Raw genomic sequence first — 18,498 nt, forward strand, 5'->3', positions numbered from 1 at the left:
CCGAGCCGGAAGAACGGGGACGCATCCGAAAAAACAGGCGACACGCCTGTTGAAAAACGAAAAACTTGTTCCTCTCCCTCAAGAAGAGGGCACTTGGGTTCGGGACTGGTAAAGGCGTTCTGCCCCTGCGCCAACGCCCACTGCTCCTGGGCCACCATGCGAGCTGACAAATCCCTGATCACCGGCACCAGGTCTTGCAGCTGGTTAGCAAGGGCGCTGATCGCCGCCATGAAAAGAAAAACAGTATTTTAAGGGCCAGTTATGTTACGGCACTCTGCCCCCCCGAGCGCCAGATGGGGTGCCCTGATCTTCCCACACCTCACTGTCCCTGCCTACTTGCCTCGGCCCTGGCTAACCCCAGGCGGACAACTGGACGACGGTCCCTGCCCTGGCTAGGGACCTGGCGACTGACAAGAAGCAAGCTACCTAATGGGGGGAACAGAGTGCCGACAGGGGAGGCAGATGGAACCGACCAACAAAACTACCAAGCTGGAGATGGAGCTCACAGGCAAATGGACAGGATACTGGATAGCAACTAGTGCTGACTGGGCCAGACTAGACTAGAGGCTAAACGAACTAGCAAGAACAAACAGAGCAATAGGGAACCAGAAGGAGCTGACCGGCAACTAGGGACTGGCTGAGGATAACCGCAGACAGACTGGCTAGGTGCATGCAGAACCAATAACTGGCAGTGAGCTCGCTTCACTGCCAGTCTTTTAACCACAAGGTTCCGCCCAGGGGCGGAGAGTGGGAGGAGGCAACTCCACCCACTGCTGTATAAGAAGAACGAAGGAGTGCGGGCGGCACCTTACGGGGGGACACGCCCACGCCGCCGCCCCAAGCTGCTGGGATAACCTCGACACAGGGCTCCAGGCCGCCGGAGCGACGCGCGCCGACCGCGGGACCCCGTGCCGCGCTGTATGGTAACACTGTATATATGACGCTTTTATTATAATTAAAGGGGTATTCTGGGCATTTACTATTGATGACATATCCTCAGGAGTCTACTGCTCAGGATCCCCGCAATCAGCTGATCCAATGGTCCTCTGTAAGTGCAGCCAAAACAGATGTCCGCGTTGGGATTGGAACTGTAAGTTGTGGCAACCTGAGGGTACTCGCTGTTAGGGTCATACAACGACTCAGGGTTCACAACCCACAAGGTCCCTGTCACTATTCCCCACCTGGGGCTTCTAGAGGGCTTCTTCCTCTGTCAGACTTGTGATGGGCCCAGATTGGACCATACGTACCTTAGACTGCAAGTGCCTGATGGCTGCTGCTGCAGTCTCCCACTCTTTCTGGCAGCCAACTTTCCCCTGAGTGTGGCAGGAACGCATACTTTTATGTTACTTCCTGCCACACCCCAGGTGTTCTCTCTCATCTCTAGTACCTGAATGCCTGTCGATATCCAGGTGCACTGCAGCACCAAAAAGTGTAATAGAAGGCTTTGCTCCCATTGAAATCAATGGGAGCTAACTATTCTATTACACTTCCTGCTCTGATCCCAATGCGGATGTCCAGCTTGACTACACTGACAGCAGGCCAGAAGATTTGATGTTTGGCGGGGATCGCAAGCAGTGGATCTCCACCAATTAACTATTCATGACTTATCCTGAGGATAGATCATCAATAGTAAATGAATGGAAAACCCCTTTAATGTCTACCATTCTGTTCTGTACTAATTAATTTCAAAATTGATCTGTATGGGGCGCTCTGTTTTTCAGACTTGATAACTTATATAATTATGGCTCCATGCAACCACCACTAATGTAAGCTAATTACATGTGATTTTTATACAGCTACTAGTAGTATCAAACTCAATGGCAAATGCATAAGTCTGCATGCAGAGAGCTCCCGCTATGTGAGGCAATTCAGTGCTGGACCCCTCTACTATCATGGGCCCCATAGTTCCTTACACTAGGAAAATTTTTAATAATAGTCTATACTATAGTAAAAGTTATACTTGAGGACTCGGTCTTAAAAGGGACTGTCTGTCTGTGTTGGAACAATTATTTGCATTAAAAGTGTTCCCCAAAATCTAAAGTTATCCACTATCCACAGCTTAGGAGATAACTTTATGATCAGTGGGGGTCTCACTGTTGAGACCCTCACCAATCCTGAGAACAGTGTTCTTACTGCACCTCAATAGTGAAGAGGAGATTGAATGAAGCGGCCGTCATGCATGCGAGGTGCTGCTCCATTCACTTTCAATGGGACTGTAGGAGATAGCTGAGCATAAGCACTTGGCAAATTCCGTTAACCCCAATGAAATGAATGGCACAGGAGCTGCGCATTCGCGTCCATTGCTCCATTCAGTTTGATGCCACTGTAGGTGAGACATGATCCCACAGTGACGAAAAAATGGGGGCAAGGGACCCCCGTTCTCATTATCAGTGTGAGTTTCAGAGGTGAGACCCCACCATCACAAAGTTATCCCCTATCGATGACTTACTACTCATTGCATGCACACTCTGGGGAAAACTCGCACTCAGTGGGGTATTATGCCCTGTATGCTAAATTAGGACTTTTCAGGCTTTTATGCTAGGTCCTAATGCTTTTTCAAAAAGTAGGCAGGGACTTCTGTTAAAGGGGTTGTCCCGAGGCAGCAAGTGGGTCTATACACTTCTGTATGGCCATAATAATGCACTTTGTAATATACATTGTGCATTAATTATGAGCCATACAGAAGTTATAAAAAGTTTTTTACTTACCTGCTCCGTTGCTAGCGTCCTCGTCTCCATGGTGCCGACTAATTTTTGGCCTCCGATGGCCAAATTAGCCGCGCTTGCGCAGTCCGGGTCTTCAGCAGTCTTCTATGGAGCCGCTCGTGCCAGAGAGCGGCTCCGTGTAGCTCCGCCCCGTCACGTGCCGATTCCAGCCAATCAGGAGGCTGGAATCGGCAGTGGACCGCACAGAAGAGCTGCGGTCCACGAAGACAGAGGATCCCGGCGGCCATCTTCAGCAGGTGAGTATGAAGACGCCGGACCGCCGGGATTCAGGTAAGCGCTGTGCGGGTGGTTTTTTTAACCCCTGCATCGGGGTTGTCTCGCGCCGAACGGGGGGGGGGGTTTAAAAAAAAAAAAACCCGTTTCGGCGCGGGACATCTCCTTTAAGGAGAATGGCTACGCACTGCCTCTCATATTTACTATAATGTATACCAGAAACTGGTGCACGTTATAACAGAAACCAATGCCGGCTCAGAGCTGGTATAGATTTGCACCTGGCACATGGAAATGCCACCAGATGCGACAACTATATTAAAAGGTGCAAGCCTCTTAATACATCTATGACAGGAACACCACTGCGAAGTTGACTTTGACAGGGGAAGAGTATTTAAAGAGGTTTTCCCATTTCATAGAGTCATAGCATATTGCTAGGATTTGCCATCACTTTCTGATCGGTGATGATCTGACCCCTGGGACCTCCATTGATCCTGAGGGCATGTTCATACGACAGAATTGAATGTAGAATTTTTTGCACAAATTCCACTTCTAAAACCACAGCAGAAGTCCATGACTATGCCGTATCTTCCTACTGTGAATTTTACTGCAGATCGGGCCTGCCAATGCGCGAAAACAGAGTGCGGAATTTCCGGTGCGTTTCCACATGAAGAAGTGACAAGTTTAGCCTATTGACAGGGCTAAACCTGCATATGGATCCACTTAGGGGCGTAGTTATAGGGGATGCAGCCGTAGCAGTTACTACCGTGCCCTGTAGGCTTTATTGCATAAGAAGGCACCAGTATTATAAACAGCACATACGGCAGTGGTTAGGGGGACCTGTAATAGATTTTGCATCGGGGCCCAAGAGCTTCTAGATCCACTGCAAAATCCACAGCAGAAATATGCGACATAGTAACAGAAATTGTATCGCGGTTTTAGAGGCAGAATCAGTGTTGGAAAATTCCGTTTCATATTCCGATATGTGAACATACCCTGACAATGCAGAAGCTCCATTGCGCTTTAGCACTGTGGCTCCTTCACTGTTGACGGTGTTTCCGGATCTCCAGTCTCTGCAGGGAGCACTTTGGAGGGAAAGCGGCACTAAAGCAGCGCAGTCAGCCAACAGTAAAGTTAAAGAGTTGTCCAAACAAAACAACTGATGAGCTATCTATAGTATTGGTAATAAATGTCTGATCAGTGGGGTCTGACCAGTAGGACCCCCATCGATCACGAGAATGGGGATTCTAAGTCTTCCCGTATGGCTAGAATGATGGTCACACATGGGTGCTGCTGATTATTCATGTAGGCAGAAGGACCTGAATTACAGATCTGAACTGCAGTCCATGTGTCTCGGCACCTTGTGTGCACAAGGCCTAAGAGCTATAGAAGCCAAAGGAACCCACTCTGCAAGTCCCAATCAGAGACACTAAATAACATTACACTTAGCAACAATGTAACATCCAAACTGACACAACAAAACCCATCATGTATTCAATGCACAGGATCTGATATATATAAACAGAGGCAGCATCCTGTGTTCATGTACTTAGCATTCTGTACACAGATACCTTGCAACAAATAAGTAGGACAGGGCTTTTCAAATGCAATGCACAGTCACTTCCGAAAAAAGCAGCATCCCTGCATAGCAGGACCACGAACGACATGTATTCTCCAGTAATGACATCACAGCATCACATGCAGGCAGCCTCATCAGCACCACAACACCAGGCTATGAGGGCTGCATTATAAGAAGGCAGTGAAATGTATTCTGCAGGTGAAGAGTCTACATGACAGAGACACTGGGCCCTGATCATCTGTCTGTATGTCGGGCATGAATGCATCCTGGCATGGAAAGGGTAAAAATGATAATATAATGAGGATGTCATCCTGAAAAACTACAGCCATCGCCTACAGGATCTGGAGTTTTTTTGCACTATTCCTTCCAGAGCCAAGAGCTAAGAGGGTACAGTTGGCACATCCCACCCATCACCCAGCAGCAGCATTCCTTACCGTGCACACCTGCAGCAGCCTGTGGAGTGTGTGGAGCTGAAAGTGTCAGAAGGAGGCGTCTCGCTGACAACCACAGCCCCCTAGTCACAATAGGTCCAGTGCCAAGAGTTTCCTCCCTGCTGCTCCCCTATTAGTCGCATCTATTATTAACCTTTCATTTTCCATAACCTGGCAGCTACTCACCATATCCATCACTTTGTGGCTTAAGATATACAGGGTTAAGCCCATTAATACGGAAGCATTCCTTGTAGATTCAGTTTGTAGTTACACTGAAACAAACCAGATGATAGATATTTCTGTGCTATTATTTTTCTCATACAAGATTTTTTTCAGCAACTTTTTTATATACTTTGGGGGGAAATTTACTAAAGAAAAAGTAGCAGAATTCTGCCTTGAATTGTGACACAAATATGTTTTGAGAGGCAGAGGACAGAAAATGGGTAGAGCACCCAGAGGTGTCCCTAGCCCTTCTGCTGCCTGATAGCGAAATGGTGCCCCCTCCCTGCAACCTCCTCTCATAAATGCATTAGATAGATAGATAGATAGATAGATAGATAGATAGATAGATAGATAGATAGATAGATAGATAGATAGATAGATAGATAGATAGATAGATAGATTGATAATGGCTGTTATCTCCTGGGTAAATAAATTAGGACTTCTAAAACTTTTTCTACTCCGATGTCACCAACTGCATAGAATGTCTGATGGTGGCCAGTGTCAGAATTATCAGGAGGAGGAGTTTTCAGAGATGGGACTCAAAATTTTAACAACACGTTCCCTACGTAGTTGATTAAATTCTGCATGTGAAAGGCCTGCGAACTAGTATGCTGCAGCAAATTATCCCAAACTAATAATCCAATGAAACAATTACAATACTCAAATATATAATATTGTAATCATTAATACTAGAACAGCTCTGTACATAAATACAGCCCCAGATTCAAAGTCAGTACATAAATAGAACACCAGAACCAAGCTCAGTATATAAATACAGCAGCAGGACCAACATCAGTACATAAATACAGCACCAGAACCAAGCTCAGTATATAAATACAGCAGCAGGACCAACATCAGCACATAAATACAGCTCCAGAACCAAGCTCAATGCATAAATATAGCACCAGAATCAAGCTTAGCAAAGGGAAAAATTGTAAAATCAAGTCAGCCCCTACTATTTAATTAAGCGCTGCGGAATATGTTGGCGCTATACAAATAAAGATTATTATTATGTACTTCCTAATTTGACCTGAACAATGTTAAACTATGATGGGAGTTGTAAGTTCACATTCAGAGTCTGCTACTACCCACTGGTGTAACTATAAGGGTTGCAGAGGTCACTATTGCGACCCGGCAACCAAACCTGACTGCACTTTTTAATGCTCCTCCTAGGTCCTCCATGCAGTGTGGGCACTAAGCAGCTTCTCCAGAACAGTGATTGATAGTCAGAACTTCCTTCTTGACCCCGGCTCAGTCTCCTCCCCTCGATGCAGTTCTCTCTGTAGTCAGGACTTCCTCTCAGGCCCCAATTGTTTCCTCCACTCAGGACGTTGAAGAGGAGGAGATTGAGTCGGGGCCGGGTTGGAATTTCTGACTATCAATCATCGTGCAGGACAAGCTGCTTAGTACCTGCGCAGTGTAGAGGACCTAGCAGGAGCGTAAACAGTGCAGTCAGATACTCATCATCTTGTATGACAAGGGGGTGTGGGGGGTGGCAGAAGAAGCAATTAATGGCCATCATGTGTGACATTGGGGCAGAGGGAGAAATGAAGGGACATCATGTGTGACAGTGAGGCAGAGGGAGAACTCTGCCCCCGACACACATCATGCCCCTTAGGGCTTATTCACACAAGCATAGATATGTCACGTATTTAAGCACGTTTTTTTAAGTGCATAGTACGCCATAAATAGAACCTATTGATTTCAATGGATCCATTCACATTCGCGTATTTTCGCTGCGAATTTCAGCTGCATAAAAAGAAACGCAGCATGTCCTATTGTAGAACTAGTATGTGACCATTATATGCTAAGTTCACTATTGGAAGTACACTAAAGTCAAGCTGCCGTATCTAAGCCTAACATGGTATAATGTTGTCTTCAACGTATATATCATACAGTATATTTTTTGCTTTTTATGGGGAAAACAAAGCATATGTCTCAAGGCTTGTGCTAGATCAATGAATCACTTAAAATTCAGTAATGTTTCTGAAAGTCATAGGCAAGACACGGCCTGTCAGTGCTCAAACTTATGACCTCCTGCGTTCCATTTGACAGCTCTCTCCACTAGGCTATCCAGGACTTGGACAGTTCACTTGCTAAAACCTAGCCATGTTCTGTATTTCTCAGTTACCTAGTTCCTGCCTCCTGGTCCTGACATCACCCATTTCCTGATTGCACTTCCTACATAAGCCTAGCCCTGCCACTCCGTCAGTGCCTGATTATTGAGCTCCCAGGCTATAATCAAGCTCCACTCCTGCCTCATCCTCTGTACTGCAACCATGACCACCTGCTAACGACACGGCTTCCACTTGACTACCCTTCCTGCCTCATCCTCTGTACTGCTACCATGACCATCAGCTAACGAGCCGACTTCCTCCCGACTATTCTCCAGGCCGGCTCGGCTACTACACCTGGGCTCCAATCCAGTGCCAGTAAGACTTTACATGGCCATAAAGTAAAGTTGAGGGCAGGTCCAAAGCTGAACTTTTGCACCCGGGCCCACGAGCCTTTAGCTACACCCCTGCTATCTTCACTCCACAGACCCTACTGTGACTACAGAGGCAGCCAGTGGGAGAATAAACAATGGCATTGTGACTCATACATGATGTCATCTCTAATTAGCACTGTTATTTTCTTCTCCATCCAGTCCAGACCAACTTGACAACTTGTCCTCAACATAACTTGTCTCTTCAGAGGTTGCCACAGGGATGTATTTGGCTCTTCACTTTTTCACATCCATAATTCCTTTATGAAGATAAAAGTTTAATAGTGCCACGCGTGATTTCCCCTAAATTTTGTATAGCAGTGCAACTCACTTATCCACGTCTTAAAGACGCAAATACAATTACCTTCAAACTCAGCAAGAGGGTCAGCTAGCAGCCCACTGATCCTGGGCAGCAGCACACACCACTGAGAATCTGCCCATTTGGGCTGATTCCCAGTACGGACCTGTATGTAGGCAGAAGAATTGCCGCCCCTATTTAGGAAGGGGTGCCGCCTGAAGCAAAGTGCTCATTTCACCTCATAGATGGAGTGCCTCTGAGAGCACCGCTAAGAGGTGGAATACGGAGTAAGGTTGGTGCACAGATGTACCATATCAAAAGATGGTCTGCAAGGAATAGCTGCTGCCGGATTAGTATACTGGTTGACCACAGGTCATGTTAGCATTGCAAAATGAGGTGGCGATTGGTCAAGGTGAAGTAAGACTCTGGCACAACAAGTTGGTTGGCGGCGACTCAAGGAGAATACAGGTGATGGAATTGCTTTTTTTAAAATTAAAAATGCACATTATTTTGAACCAGCAGGTAATGTGTTTTAGATTTTTTGCAGACCTCCTTATCAGAGAGCTGTAATACATACTAGTAGTCATAGTATGTGGGTAATAGTACGAGTGCTCATCCAGTGAGGGCATTTTATTGTATGCTGGGACTTGTAGTACTACACACCAGGGCCTCCAGTATTCACATCATACCATAGTGTATGCTGGGACTTGTAGTTACACATATGGCATTTAGAAGTGGAGGTACAAAGAAAAACATAGATAAAACAGAGCACGTATGTTAATAGATAAAAGAGCACGTAAAGCAAAAATGTCAATCCAATTATAAAACTAGTGATAAGGTAAAACAAAGAATAATACAAACAGAGAAAAAAATTATATAAAGGATATAGAACAAATATATAAAAACAAATCTTTGTTATTTCTTTTAACAGTTCCATTTTATGAAAAGTCTGTGCGTCATCCTTTATATGTATCAGTCCTCTGGGAGGGGCCCGCAGGGAACAGTCCTCTGGGAGGGGCCCGCAGGGAACAGTCCTCTGGGAGGGGACTGCAGGGAATTGTCCTCTGGGAGTGGCCTGCAGGGAACAGTCCTCTGGGAGGGGCCCGCAGGGAGCAGTCCTCTTGGAGCGGCCCGCAGGGAACAGTCCTCTGGGAGGGGCCCGCAGGGAGCAGTCCTCTTGGAGCGGCCCGCAGGGAACAGTCCTCTGGGAGGGGCCCGCAGGGAACAGTCCTCTAGGAGTAGCCTGCAGGGAACAGTCCTCTGGGAGGGGCCCGCAGGGAACAGTCCCCTGGGAGGGGCCCGCAGGGAACAGTCCTCTTGGAGCGGCCCACAGGGAACAGTCCTCTGGGAGCGGCCCGCAGAGCACAGTCCTCTGGGAGCGGCCCGCAGGGAACAGTCCTCTGGGAGCGGACCGCAGGGAACAGTCCTCTGGGAGGGGCCCGCAGGGAACAGTCTTCTGGGAGGGGCCCGCAGGGAACAGTCCCCTGGGAGGGGCCCGCAGGGAACAGTCCTCTGGGAGGGGCCCGCAGGGAACAGTCCTCTGGGAGCGGTTCCCAGGGAACAGACCTCTGAGAGCGGACTGCAGGGAACAGTCCTCTGGGAGCGGCCTGCAGGGAACAGTCCTATGGGGGGGTTGCTGGGAACGGTCCTCTGGGAGCAGGAGCAGTTGTCAGAGAAAGGTCCTCTGGCATTTGGTCCACAAAGTGAGCAGCACATACTGAAGTCAGCCGCCCGCTATACTGTCCTCCACCACTAGAGGGCATGCTATACCAGGATGTATTACTGGACTGACAGCTAAGCCTCGCCGGCTTCTGTTCTCCTGTCGCCATATTAAGTGAGGGCAATAAGCCGGCACATTGTGTGTGGCCCCTGTCAGGCCCGTCTGCGGGCTCTCTGCTGAGGTGTCAGCCTCTTGTGTCACACGTTGCTTGCAGAGGCGTCCTTTATTTGGACTCCGGTGTGAGCCGCCCCGCACTGTCCACACTCTGCACTTATTGTTTGCGCTGGTTACTAGGGGAGATTTGCCCACATGTAATATGTCTGCCGTCAGGTCCCTGACATGTGGCAGGTAGCCATGCCGGGGAGTGCACCCTGACTGGTCATGTATGCAGCTCGGCTGTGTGTGGCCACCTACTGCAGGTACCGACATGTCAGCTGATGATGGGGCTGGTGGTTGTCAATACAGAGGCTTATGCTAATGTTCCATGCTGGGACTTGTAGTACCATGTGCCTGGGCCTCCAGTAGTGGCATCGTATTGTATACTGTGGGTCTGTGTACCTTGGTGACTAGTCAGTTGTGTGCTGGGACTTGTAGTACCATATAATATGCATTTAGGGGTTTAGCCTGTTATTGTATGCTGGGACTTGTAGTTCTTTCTGACTGCACATCCAATGAGGGCATTTGATTGTATGCTGCGACTTGTAGTACTACATCCCAGGGCCTCCAGTATTCACATGATACCATAGTGTGTGCTGGGACTTGTAGTACTACACACCGGGCCTCCAGTATTCACATGATACCATAGTGTGTGCTGGGACTTGTAGTTACACATATGGCATTTAGATGTTTAGTCTGATGCTTATGCTGGGGCTTGTAGTTCTGTTTAACAGGTCCCCCACTGATGACATGTTGTATGCTGAGACTAGGATTGTATTCTGGGACTACTAGTTCTAGTCGATGTTGACTGCTTCAGGTCCTAAATATGTAGCGCTCTGAAATACTGCATATATGTGCCTAATGATGTGTAACCATGTAGTATATATATATATTATGTGATTGTTCTCAGCAAGAGAAACCACATAATCTTGTAGATATGATACCTTTTAATGGCTAACAAAAATACATGATGTAATAGCGAGCTTGTGAACCTCTCGGGCTCTTCATCAGGCTAAATGGAATAGATCTAAAGAGGCATGAATATATATATACACACATTCTTATGAGAAGGCACAGACATGGATGGGATTGGTCGGCACTTCAAGGAATACTGCAAACATTTTTAACTTGACACTGTTAAGGGAGTGAAAGTTTTTATGGTCCCTGAATTCAGTTCACCCTTCTGTATACTGTTCTACACGCCTGCAGTATATACCGTGCTACACCCTTATACTGTTCTAGTACCTTACGGAATATACTGTGCTACACAATTCTATACTGTTCTGCACACCTAAAGTATATATCGTACTACACGCCTACAGAATACACGGTGCTACACACATACTGTTCTACCCGCTTACAGTATATATTGTACTACACACCTACAGAATACATGGTGCTACACCCTTATATACGGTGCTACTCCCTGTAGTATATATCGTACTACCCACCTACAGTATATACGATACTACACATGAGTTTTGCACGCCTACAGTATATACCCTACTACACACCTGAGGCTCTTCTGCATGTGTTTGTTGCAATATGCAGGCCAGCGCTCCGATGTTAGAGGCTATTCTGCGTATGTATGTAACAGTATGCAGGCCAGCGCTCCAATGTCAGAGGCTCTTCTGCGGATGTATGTAACAGTATGCAGGCTGCGCTCCGATATCGGAGCCTCTTCTGCGTATGTATGTTATAGTATGCAGGCCAGCGCTCTGATCTCGGAGGCTCTTCTGCGTATGTATGTTACAGTATGCAGGCCAGTGCTCCGATGTCGGAGGCTCTTCTGCGTATGTATGTAACAGTATGCAGGCCAGCGCTCCGATGTCGGAGGCTCTTCTGCGTATGTATGTTACAGTATGCAGGCCAGCGCTCCGATATCGGAGCCTCTTCTGCGTATGTATGTTATAGTATGCAGGCCAGTGCTCCGATCTCGGAGGCTCTTCTGCGTATGTATGTTACAGTATGCAGGCCAGCGCTCCGATGTCAGAGCCTCTTCTGCGTATGTATGTTACAGTATGCAGGCCAGCGCTCCGATGTCAGAGGCTATTGTGCGTATGTATGTAACAGTATGGAGGCCAGCGCTCCGATGTCAGAGCCTCTTCTGCGTATGTATGTTACAGTATGCAGGCCAGCGCTCCGATGTCAGAGGCTATTGTGCGTATGTATGTAACAGTATGGAGGCCAGTGCTCCGATGTCGGAGGCTATTCTGCGTATGTATGTAACAGTATGCAGGCCAGCGCTCCGATATCGGAGCCTCTTCTGCGTATGTATGTTATAGTATGCAGGCCAGCGCTCCGATGTCAGAGGCTATTGTGCGTATGTATGTTACAGTATGCAGGCCAGCGCTCCGATATCGGAGCCTCTTCTGCGTATGTATGTTATAGTATGCAGGCCAGTGCTCCGATGTCGGAGGCTCTTCTGCGTATGTATGTTACAGTATGCAGGCCAGCGCTCCGATGTCGGAGCCTCTTCTGCGTAATTATGTTACAGTATGCAGGCCAGCGCTCCGATGTCAGAGGCTATTGTGCGTATGTATGTAACAGTATGCAGGCCAGTGCTCCGATGTTGGAGCCTTTTCTGCGTATGTATGTTACAGTATGCAGGCCAGCGCTCCGATGTCGGAGCCTCTTGCGTACGTATGCTACAGTATGCAGGCCAGCGCTCCGATGTCTGAGCCTCTTCTGCGTACGTATGCTGCAGTATGCAGGCCAGCGCTCCGATGTCTGAGCCTCTTCTGCGTACGTATGCTACAGTATGCAGGCCAGCGCTCCGATGTCGGAGCCTCTTCTGCGTATGTATGTAACAGTATGCAGGCCAGCGCTCCGATGTTGGAGCCTCTTCTGCGTATGTATGTTACAGTATGCAGGCCAGCGCTCCGATGTTAGAGGCTATTCTGCGTATGTATGTTACAGTATGCAGGCCAGCGCTCCGATGTTAGAGGCTATTCTGCGTATGTATGTTACAGTATGCAGGCCAGCGCTCCGATGTTAGAGGCTATTCTGCGTATGTATGTAACAGTATGCAGGCCAGCGCTCCGATGTTAGAGGCTATTCTGCGTATGTATGTAACAGTATGCAGGCCAGCGCTCCGATGTCGGAGGCTCTTCTGCGTATGTATGTAACAGTATGCAGGCCAGCGCTCCGATGTTGGAGCCTCTTCTGCGTATGTATGTTACAGTATGCAGGCCAGCGCTCCGATGTTAGAGGCTATTCTGCGTATGTATGTTACAGTATGCAGGCCAGCGCTCCGATGTTAGAGGCTATTCTGCGTATGTATGTAACAGTATGCAGGCCAGCGCTCCGATGTTAGAGGCTATTCTGCGTATGTATGTAACAGTATGCAGGCCAGCGCTCCGATGTCGGAGGCTCTTCTGCGTATGTATGTAACAGTATGCAGGCCAGCGCTGCATTGGATAATATTGCAACATTGGAGCCCTGTCTTGCATAGTGTTAGAAACATGTCTGACCTCGCCCAACATTGGGGCTATGCAGGGAAAGCTTAAAGTCGGATGAAATCTGTGACAAATGTCGCACGATTAGGGACCTCCCACACGAGCGTGTTTTGCTGCGCACCGCAGGCGTATACCGGTCGTGGAAGCATGTGGCAAATAAGCAATAACATATTTTCTACGTGTTAACAATCACTATATTTGGTGGCTATGCACATGTAATACGCGCCACGAGAGTAAGATCGTGCATGTCACAATCTGTATTGTGCATGTATTTCGCGCGCTGTGTAACAGGCACAATTGAAAGACATTGTGAGATCAGTACTGCGTATTACTCTTACAAAAAACGCACGTAGTACGCGGTCGCATAAATTCGTGTGAGAGCCTATAGGCCCGTTGTTCACGGGCAGAACTGATTTGCGGGTCACCCGTGCGGAAGATCTGCAAATAAAGCCGCCCATAGGGATACATGGGTGTCCGCAAATGAAATAAATCATGCGGATTGGATTTGTGGTCCTTTTGCTCTAGAAAACAAATCTCAGCACGGACGGCTTCCATTGAAGTAATTGAAAACCGTCCGATCCGCAGCCAGTCTGCAATTGAATTCCGGACAGGCCGTGGATTCCACGGGAAAGTAGGATTTAAAAAAAACCCGACTCTACTGCACATGTGCGCCGGCGTGCCAGACAGCGTTTCGCACACATTCGCAGCGGAGAAAAAAGAAAAGCCGGACAGGTAAGCAGGGTCCTCGGCCACGGGCAGGGTGGGATCCCACTGTGGGCTACCGCATGCGAAATCTGACCCACCCGTGGACATGAGTCCTAACAGTATCTTGGGATGTTTGACACCATTTGTATTAGTAAAAACCCCTTTAAGAGTCACACATGGTGGCATTTTGCATTTTGCTTCGATTTTCTGAAAGTCCTACCTGTAGACTTACCTGTTAGTCCCAGAGGTGCAGTGGATAGGGCAAGTGTCATTGGCCTGCCTTCTGTTAGTCATGCGGTGAGTTGTTTGCTTTTTGCACCATGTGATATTTGCTTTGCACAGTGCGGTTTTATGTTACTAATATTCTTCCATCTTCACTGCCAGGTTACACAGCAGGAGGTTTCTGTTTACAATGACAATGGGGTCTGATCTTCCCAAATCCATGAGAATGGCTTCCAATATGGTGGCTAACAAGAACCTTCTACAGTGGGACTTGTCACCGGAGGACATTCACACCAGGACAGAAGAACTAATAACAAGGACTAAGAGTGTGTACGACGCCGTAGCCGCGCTGGAGGTGGAGAAAGTCACATATGAGAACACCGTCAGAGTTTTAGCCGACCTGGAACTAGAATATTCAGGTAATGGGTATGACATTAAAGTGGGATCAGACCATGAACTTGAAAGGCCCACTACTTACCTTTATGCCATGAACCATCTTGACTAGAGATGAGCGAGTACACTTGCTAAGGCACATTACTCGAGCGAGTAGTGCCTTAGCCGAATATCTCCCCGCTCGTCTCTAAAGATTCGGGGGCCGGCGCGGGTGACAGGTGAGTTGCGGGGGGGGGAGAGAGGGAGAGAGAGATCTCGCCGCTCTCCCCCGCCGCTCCCCGCCCCCTGGCAGCCCCTGAATCTTTAGAGACGAGCGGGGAAATACTCAGCTAAGGCACTACTCACTCGAGTAATGTGCCTTAGCTCATCTCTAATCTTGACCTAAAGAGTGATCCAACTTCCCAACTCTTACATTTCCTATAAGGACTGGTATAATTGTATGATGGCAGATGACACTAATAAAGCAGGCTTCCATGTTTGTTAAAGGGGTTGTACCGAGTTGGATTTTTAGCACCTATCCACAGAATAGGTGGTGATAGTCCGATCAGTGGGGGTCTCTCTGCTGGGAACCCACCGATCCTGAAAAAGTGGTCCTGTGCCCCCTCTTTTTCTCGCTGGACCCTCCACAGTGACATTGAATGGAGTGCCGGCTGAGTATGCGCCGTATCACTCCACTCATTTCAATGGAGCCGACGGAAATAGCGGAGAAAAAGCAGTCTGCTATCTCCGGTAGGCCAGTCTCGCATGACCGGATTTGAATTACGGATTATTACATGAACCTGCTGGTGTGACGACTTTGATTTCCATTTGTTGTTGGCGCCTGACGTGCCATGGACATCTTTCCACTAGCCATAACTTTTATTATGGTCTCTTAACAGTGGAGCGAAGCATGTTGGATTTCCCGCAGCATGTGTCCCCAAGCCGAGACGTGCGGATGGCCAGCACACAAGCTGATAAAAGGCTCTCGGACTTTGATGTTGAAATGAACATGAGAGAAGACATATTTCGAAGAATTCTCCATTTTCATGTGAGTACAGCATCAAAAACTCCCTTTGCTGGATTATAAAATCCCCACGAGCCAATATGGCCCTCGATAACAGTGTTGTCCCTTCATTCATAGTCCACTGGGGATGCCCCCTGTCCCCTCTTCTCTTTTGACGTATATATAGAGGCACTCGCTCTTTAAATTTGCCAGTCCCCATACTGCCGTGATATATCTTTTGCTCCCCCCCCCCCTACCAAATTGATAAAATAGTTTCTTTTTATATCATCAGTTGGTCATTCTCTCTCTGACAAGCTTTTAGGCTTATAGATCATTTTCATAGTTGCTGTGATATCTGAATTAATTGTGCGAAATCTGTATATATGCCTTGGTTGAGTCCTCCTATACATGGACTGCAGGTAGTTAATGAATTTACATATCTGGGCATTATCACTAAAAAACCACCCCTAGCACATAATCACATAGACTATGCTCATCCTAAATTTACAATGTAGAGGGGCTTGCCACTGTGGCTGGACTTGCAAATCTGGCTAAAAATTACTATTATGCGCAAATTTCTTTGAGAAAGAGAATATTTCTAACCTAATCCCCCAGTGTCAAATTTAAAGGGGTTGTAAATTATTAATGGCCTGTCCTTAGGACAGACTACCAATAGTAAATTGGTGGTGGTCTGCCAGCTATGACCCCCCCCCCCTCTGATTAGCTGTTCTCTGGGCACAGGGTTGCCTGGTCCCTCCCATTCATTTCAATGCGAACTTTGCCTGTAATACCAAGCCTGGCCACTGCAGTGGGAACAGAGCTGTCTGTTTCCTGCAGAAATTGGCGAACAGCTGATCGGAGTGGGTCCTGGATGGCAGACCTCCACTGATGTACTATTGATTGCCTATTCTACAGATAGGCCATTAATAGTTTAAAGCAGTTCTGCAGTTGTAAACTTTCCATCCTGCAACACCCTAAACCTCTTGTGGGACTAAGGCTGCCGGACTTGTTTTTGTATTTTTAGCAGGTCAATTGCATTTTATTAAATATTGCAACACCCATGATCCTCTCCCTAATTCGGAGCACAATTTAAGTACTGTACATACTGTTTATTGGTTAGCAGACTCTGAGGCTTATTCTAGAGTGACCTTTGACGCTGTGCCGTTTACTAACAAATATGTCTTTCTGTTAAAAAGACGACTGCCTTTACAGACTGTATAGCAGAGATGCCTCTTAGTCTTCCCTTCTTGGAAGCATACAATATAACTGCTTTGGCTGATTTTTTTTATCCCGGAGGCGTCATGTGGTCTTCTCAAGACCCAAAATACGTCTTTCTTTTTGTTCCAAGAACAGGATTTTACCAATTCCTACAGTTACGACATGCCCTTCATAATCCGTTTTCCCCAACGCAGTAGCCCATTTATAAATACCCCTTGATAGGAATTTTGATGTCTCAAGGCCCTCCTTGTTTAGTTTTTGCTACTTGCGCGTATCTCCTCAATGTTAGTCTGTCCTTTTTTGATTTCTTGAATTTCTTTCGACTGTTGGATTACAGCAACTTTTTAAGTTACAACGCAACCGCTTTCACTTATATTACATGCTATGCAAATATGGCGGCACGGCAAGTGATGAGTTGTGGCCAACGTCACCATGTAGCCTTAGCTTTTTGGCTGTAAGACCTGGACACCATCTCTCCTTTCTCTTGCCCATATCTACTAAATCAAACTTACGGTAGATCACTATATAACTGTATGTAACAACTCAGATTCATAATTCAAAATGCTTGTACTATAAAGTAACATTTGTATACCATTTATAGAAAACACAAGACGTGGAACAGCTACAGCCGGAGGTTAGACGATACTTGGAGAAGTCAGTTCAGCTTGGAAGACGCAACGGGCTCCATCTTCCGCTAGAAGTACAGAGTGTGAGTATCACCAGAGTTGTGTATTCCGTGCATGTTACATTGGTTGCATCTGTAAGTAGTTAAAGAGTACCTGTGATGTCCTCTGGCAAGGACGGCCCAAATACCGTTAAAGCTGGGTTCACACAGGGCGGATTTACCACGGAAATTCCGTCCAAAATTTTGCCGCGGGAGTCTGCCTGCGGCCGCTAATCCCAGGGTTAGCCAGCCATGTGGACAAGATGTCTCAGAAATCCCATCCACACAGGACGGCCAATCTGTCGCGGCAAAGCTGGCGGGGCGGATTTGTGGCATGTCCATTCCTTTTTTTTTTTTTTCCCCGTACAGCCGAGCTCTCCTCTATGGGAGCGCCGGCCGCAACGGAAAAGCGTGCGGCCAAGCCACTCCAAAACCTGCAAGTGCCACAGGTTTTGAAGCAGCACTTTCCTGGTGGAAATTTCACGTTTTTTTTTGCAGCGGGCAAACAGCGAGATTTCCACCGGGAAATCGCCCAGTGTGAACCCAGCCTTACAGTCGCCCCATGTCTGTAGCCAAGTGAATGGTCTCCACCACTCATTGTCAATCCAGTGTTATGTCAGTCATTGTAACTGGGCAGTGAAGACCGTCCTCTTGACTGTAGACTAATAGCAGGCTCCATAAGAAATAGGAGGCATTTCAGGTCAACAGAATGGAGGCTCGAAGAGAACTATAAACGGCAATAGAGTCGATAGGCATGCGGCTGTAGCCTGTCTCACATGGCAGAGTTCCTGACAGGTCCTGACACTGTCTGGTACATCAGCACAGATGATAAAATGCTTTGGGAACTGCTATTGGATCAATATGGTTGGATGACAAGCCGGTAATACAACCAGATCATAAGTATTTGTGTTTCTTGTAAACCAGGAATGGCGCACAATGTAAAGGTCTTGATGCAGCTAAACGTATCCGCTGAACTCATTACATATCATAAGGTGTCGTAGTACAAGCCTTTTCTCCACTCAGTATAAC

General features: G+C 47.4%; 1 protein-coding gene across 1 annotated transcript in view; it reads left to right on the top strand.

Annotated features, from left to right (window-relative positions):
* The first annotated feature begins 10,001 nt into the window (after positions 1–10,001).
* The window catches only part of NLN (neurolysin), a 61,123-nt gene continuing 52,626 nt past the window's right edge, over positions 10,002–18,498 (top strand). The window contains exons 1-4 of the mRNA XM_066602804.1: positions 10,002–10,090; positions 14,375–14,631; positions 15,484–15,632; positions 17,407–17,514. Of these exons, the coding sequence (XP_066458901.1) occupies positions 10,053–10,090; positions 14,375–14,631; positions 15,484–15,632; positions 17,407–17,514 (552 nt within the window). The 5' untranslated portion in view covers positions 10,002–10,052. The remainder of the gene's footprint in view (positions 10,091–14,374; positions 14,632–15,483; positions 15,633–17,406; positions 17,515–18,498) is intronic.

The sequence above is a fragment of the Eleutherodactylus coqui genome, chromosome 5 (genome assembly GCF_035609145.1).
Source record: "Eleutherodactylus coqui strain aEleCoq1 chromosome 5, aEleCoq1.hap1, whole genome shotgun sequence".
NCBI lineage: Eukaryota > Metazoa > Chordata > Amphibia > Anura > Eleutherodactylidae > Eleutherodactylus > Eleutherodactylus coqui.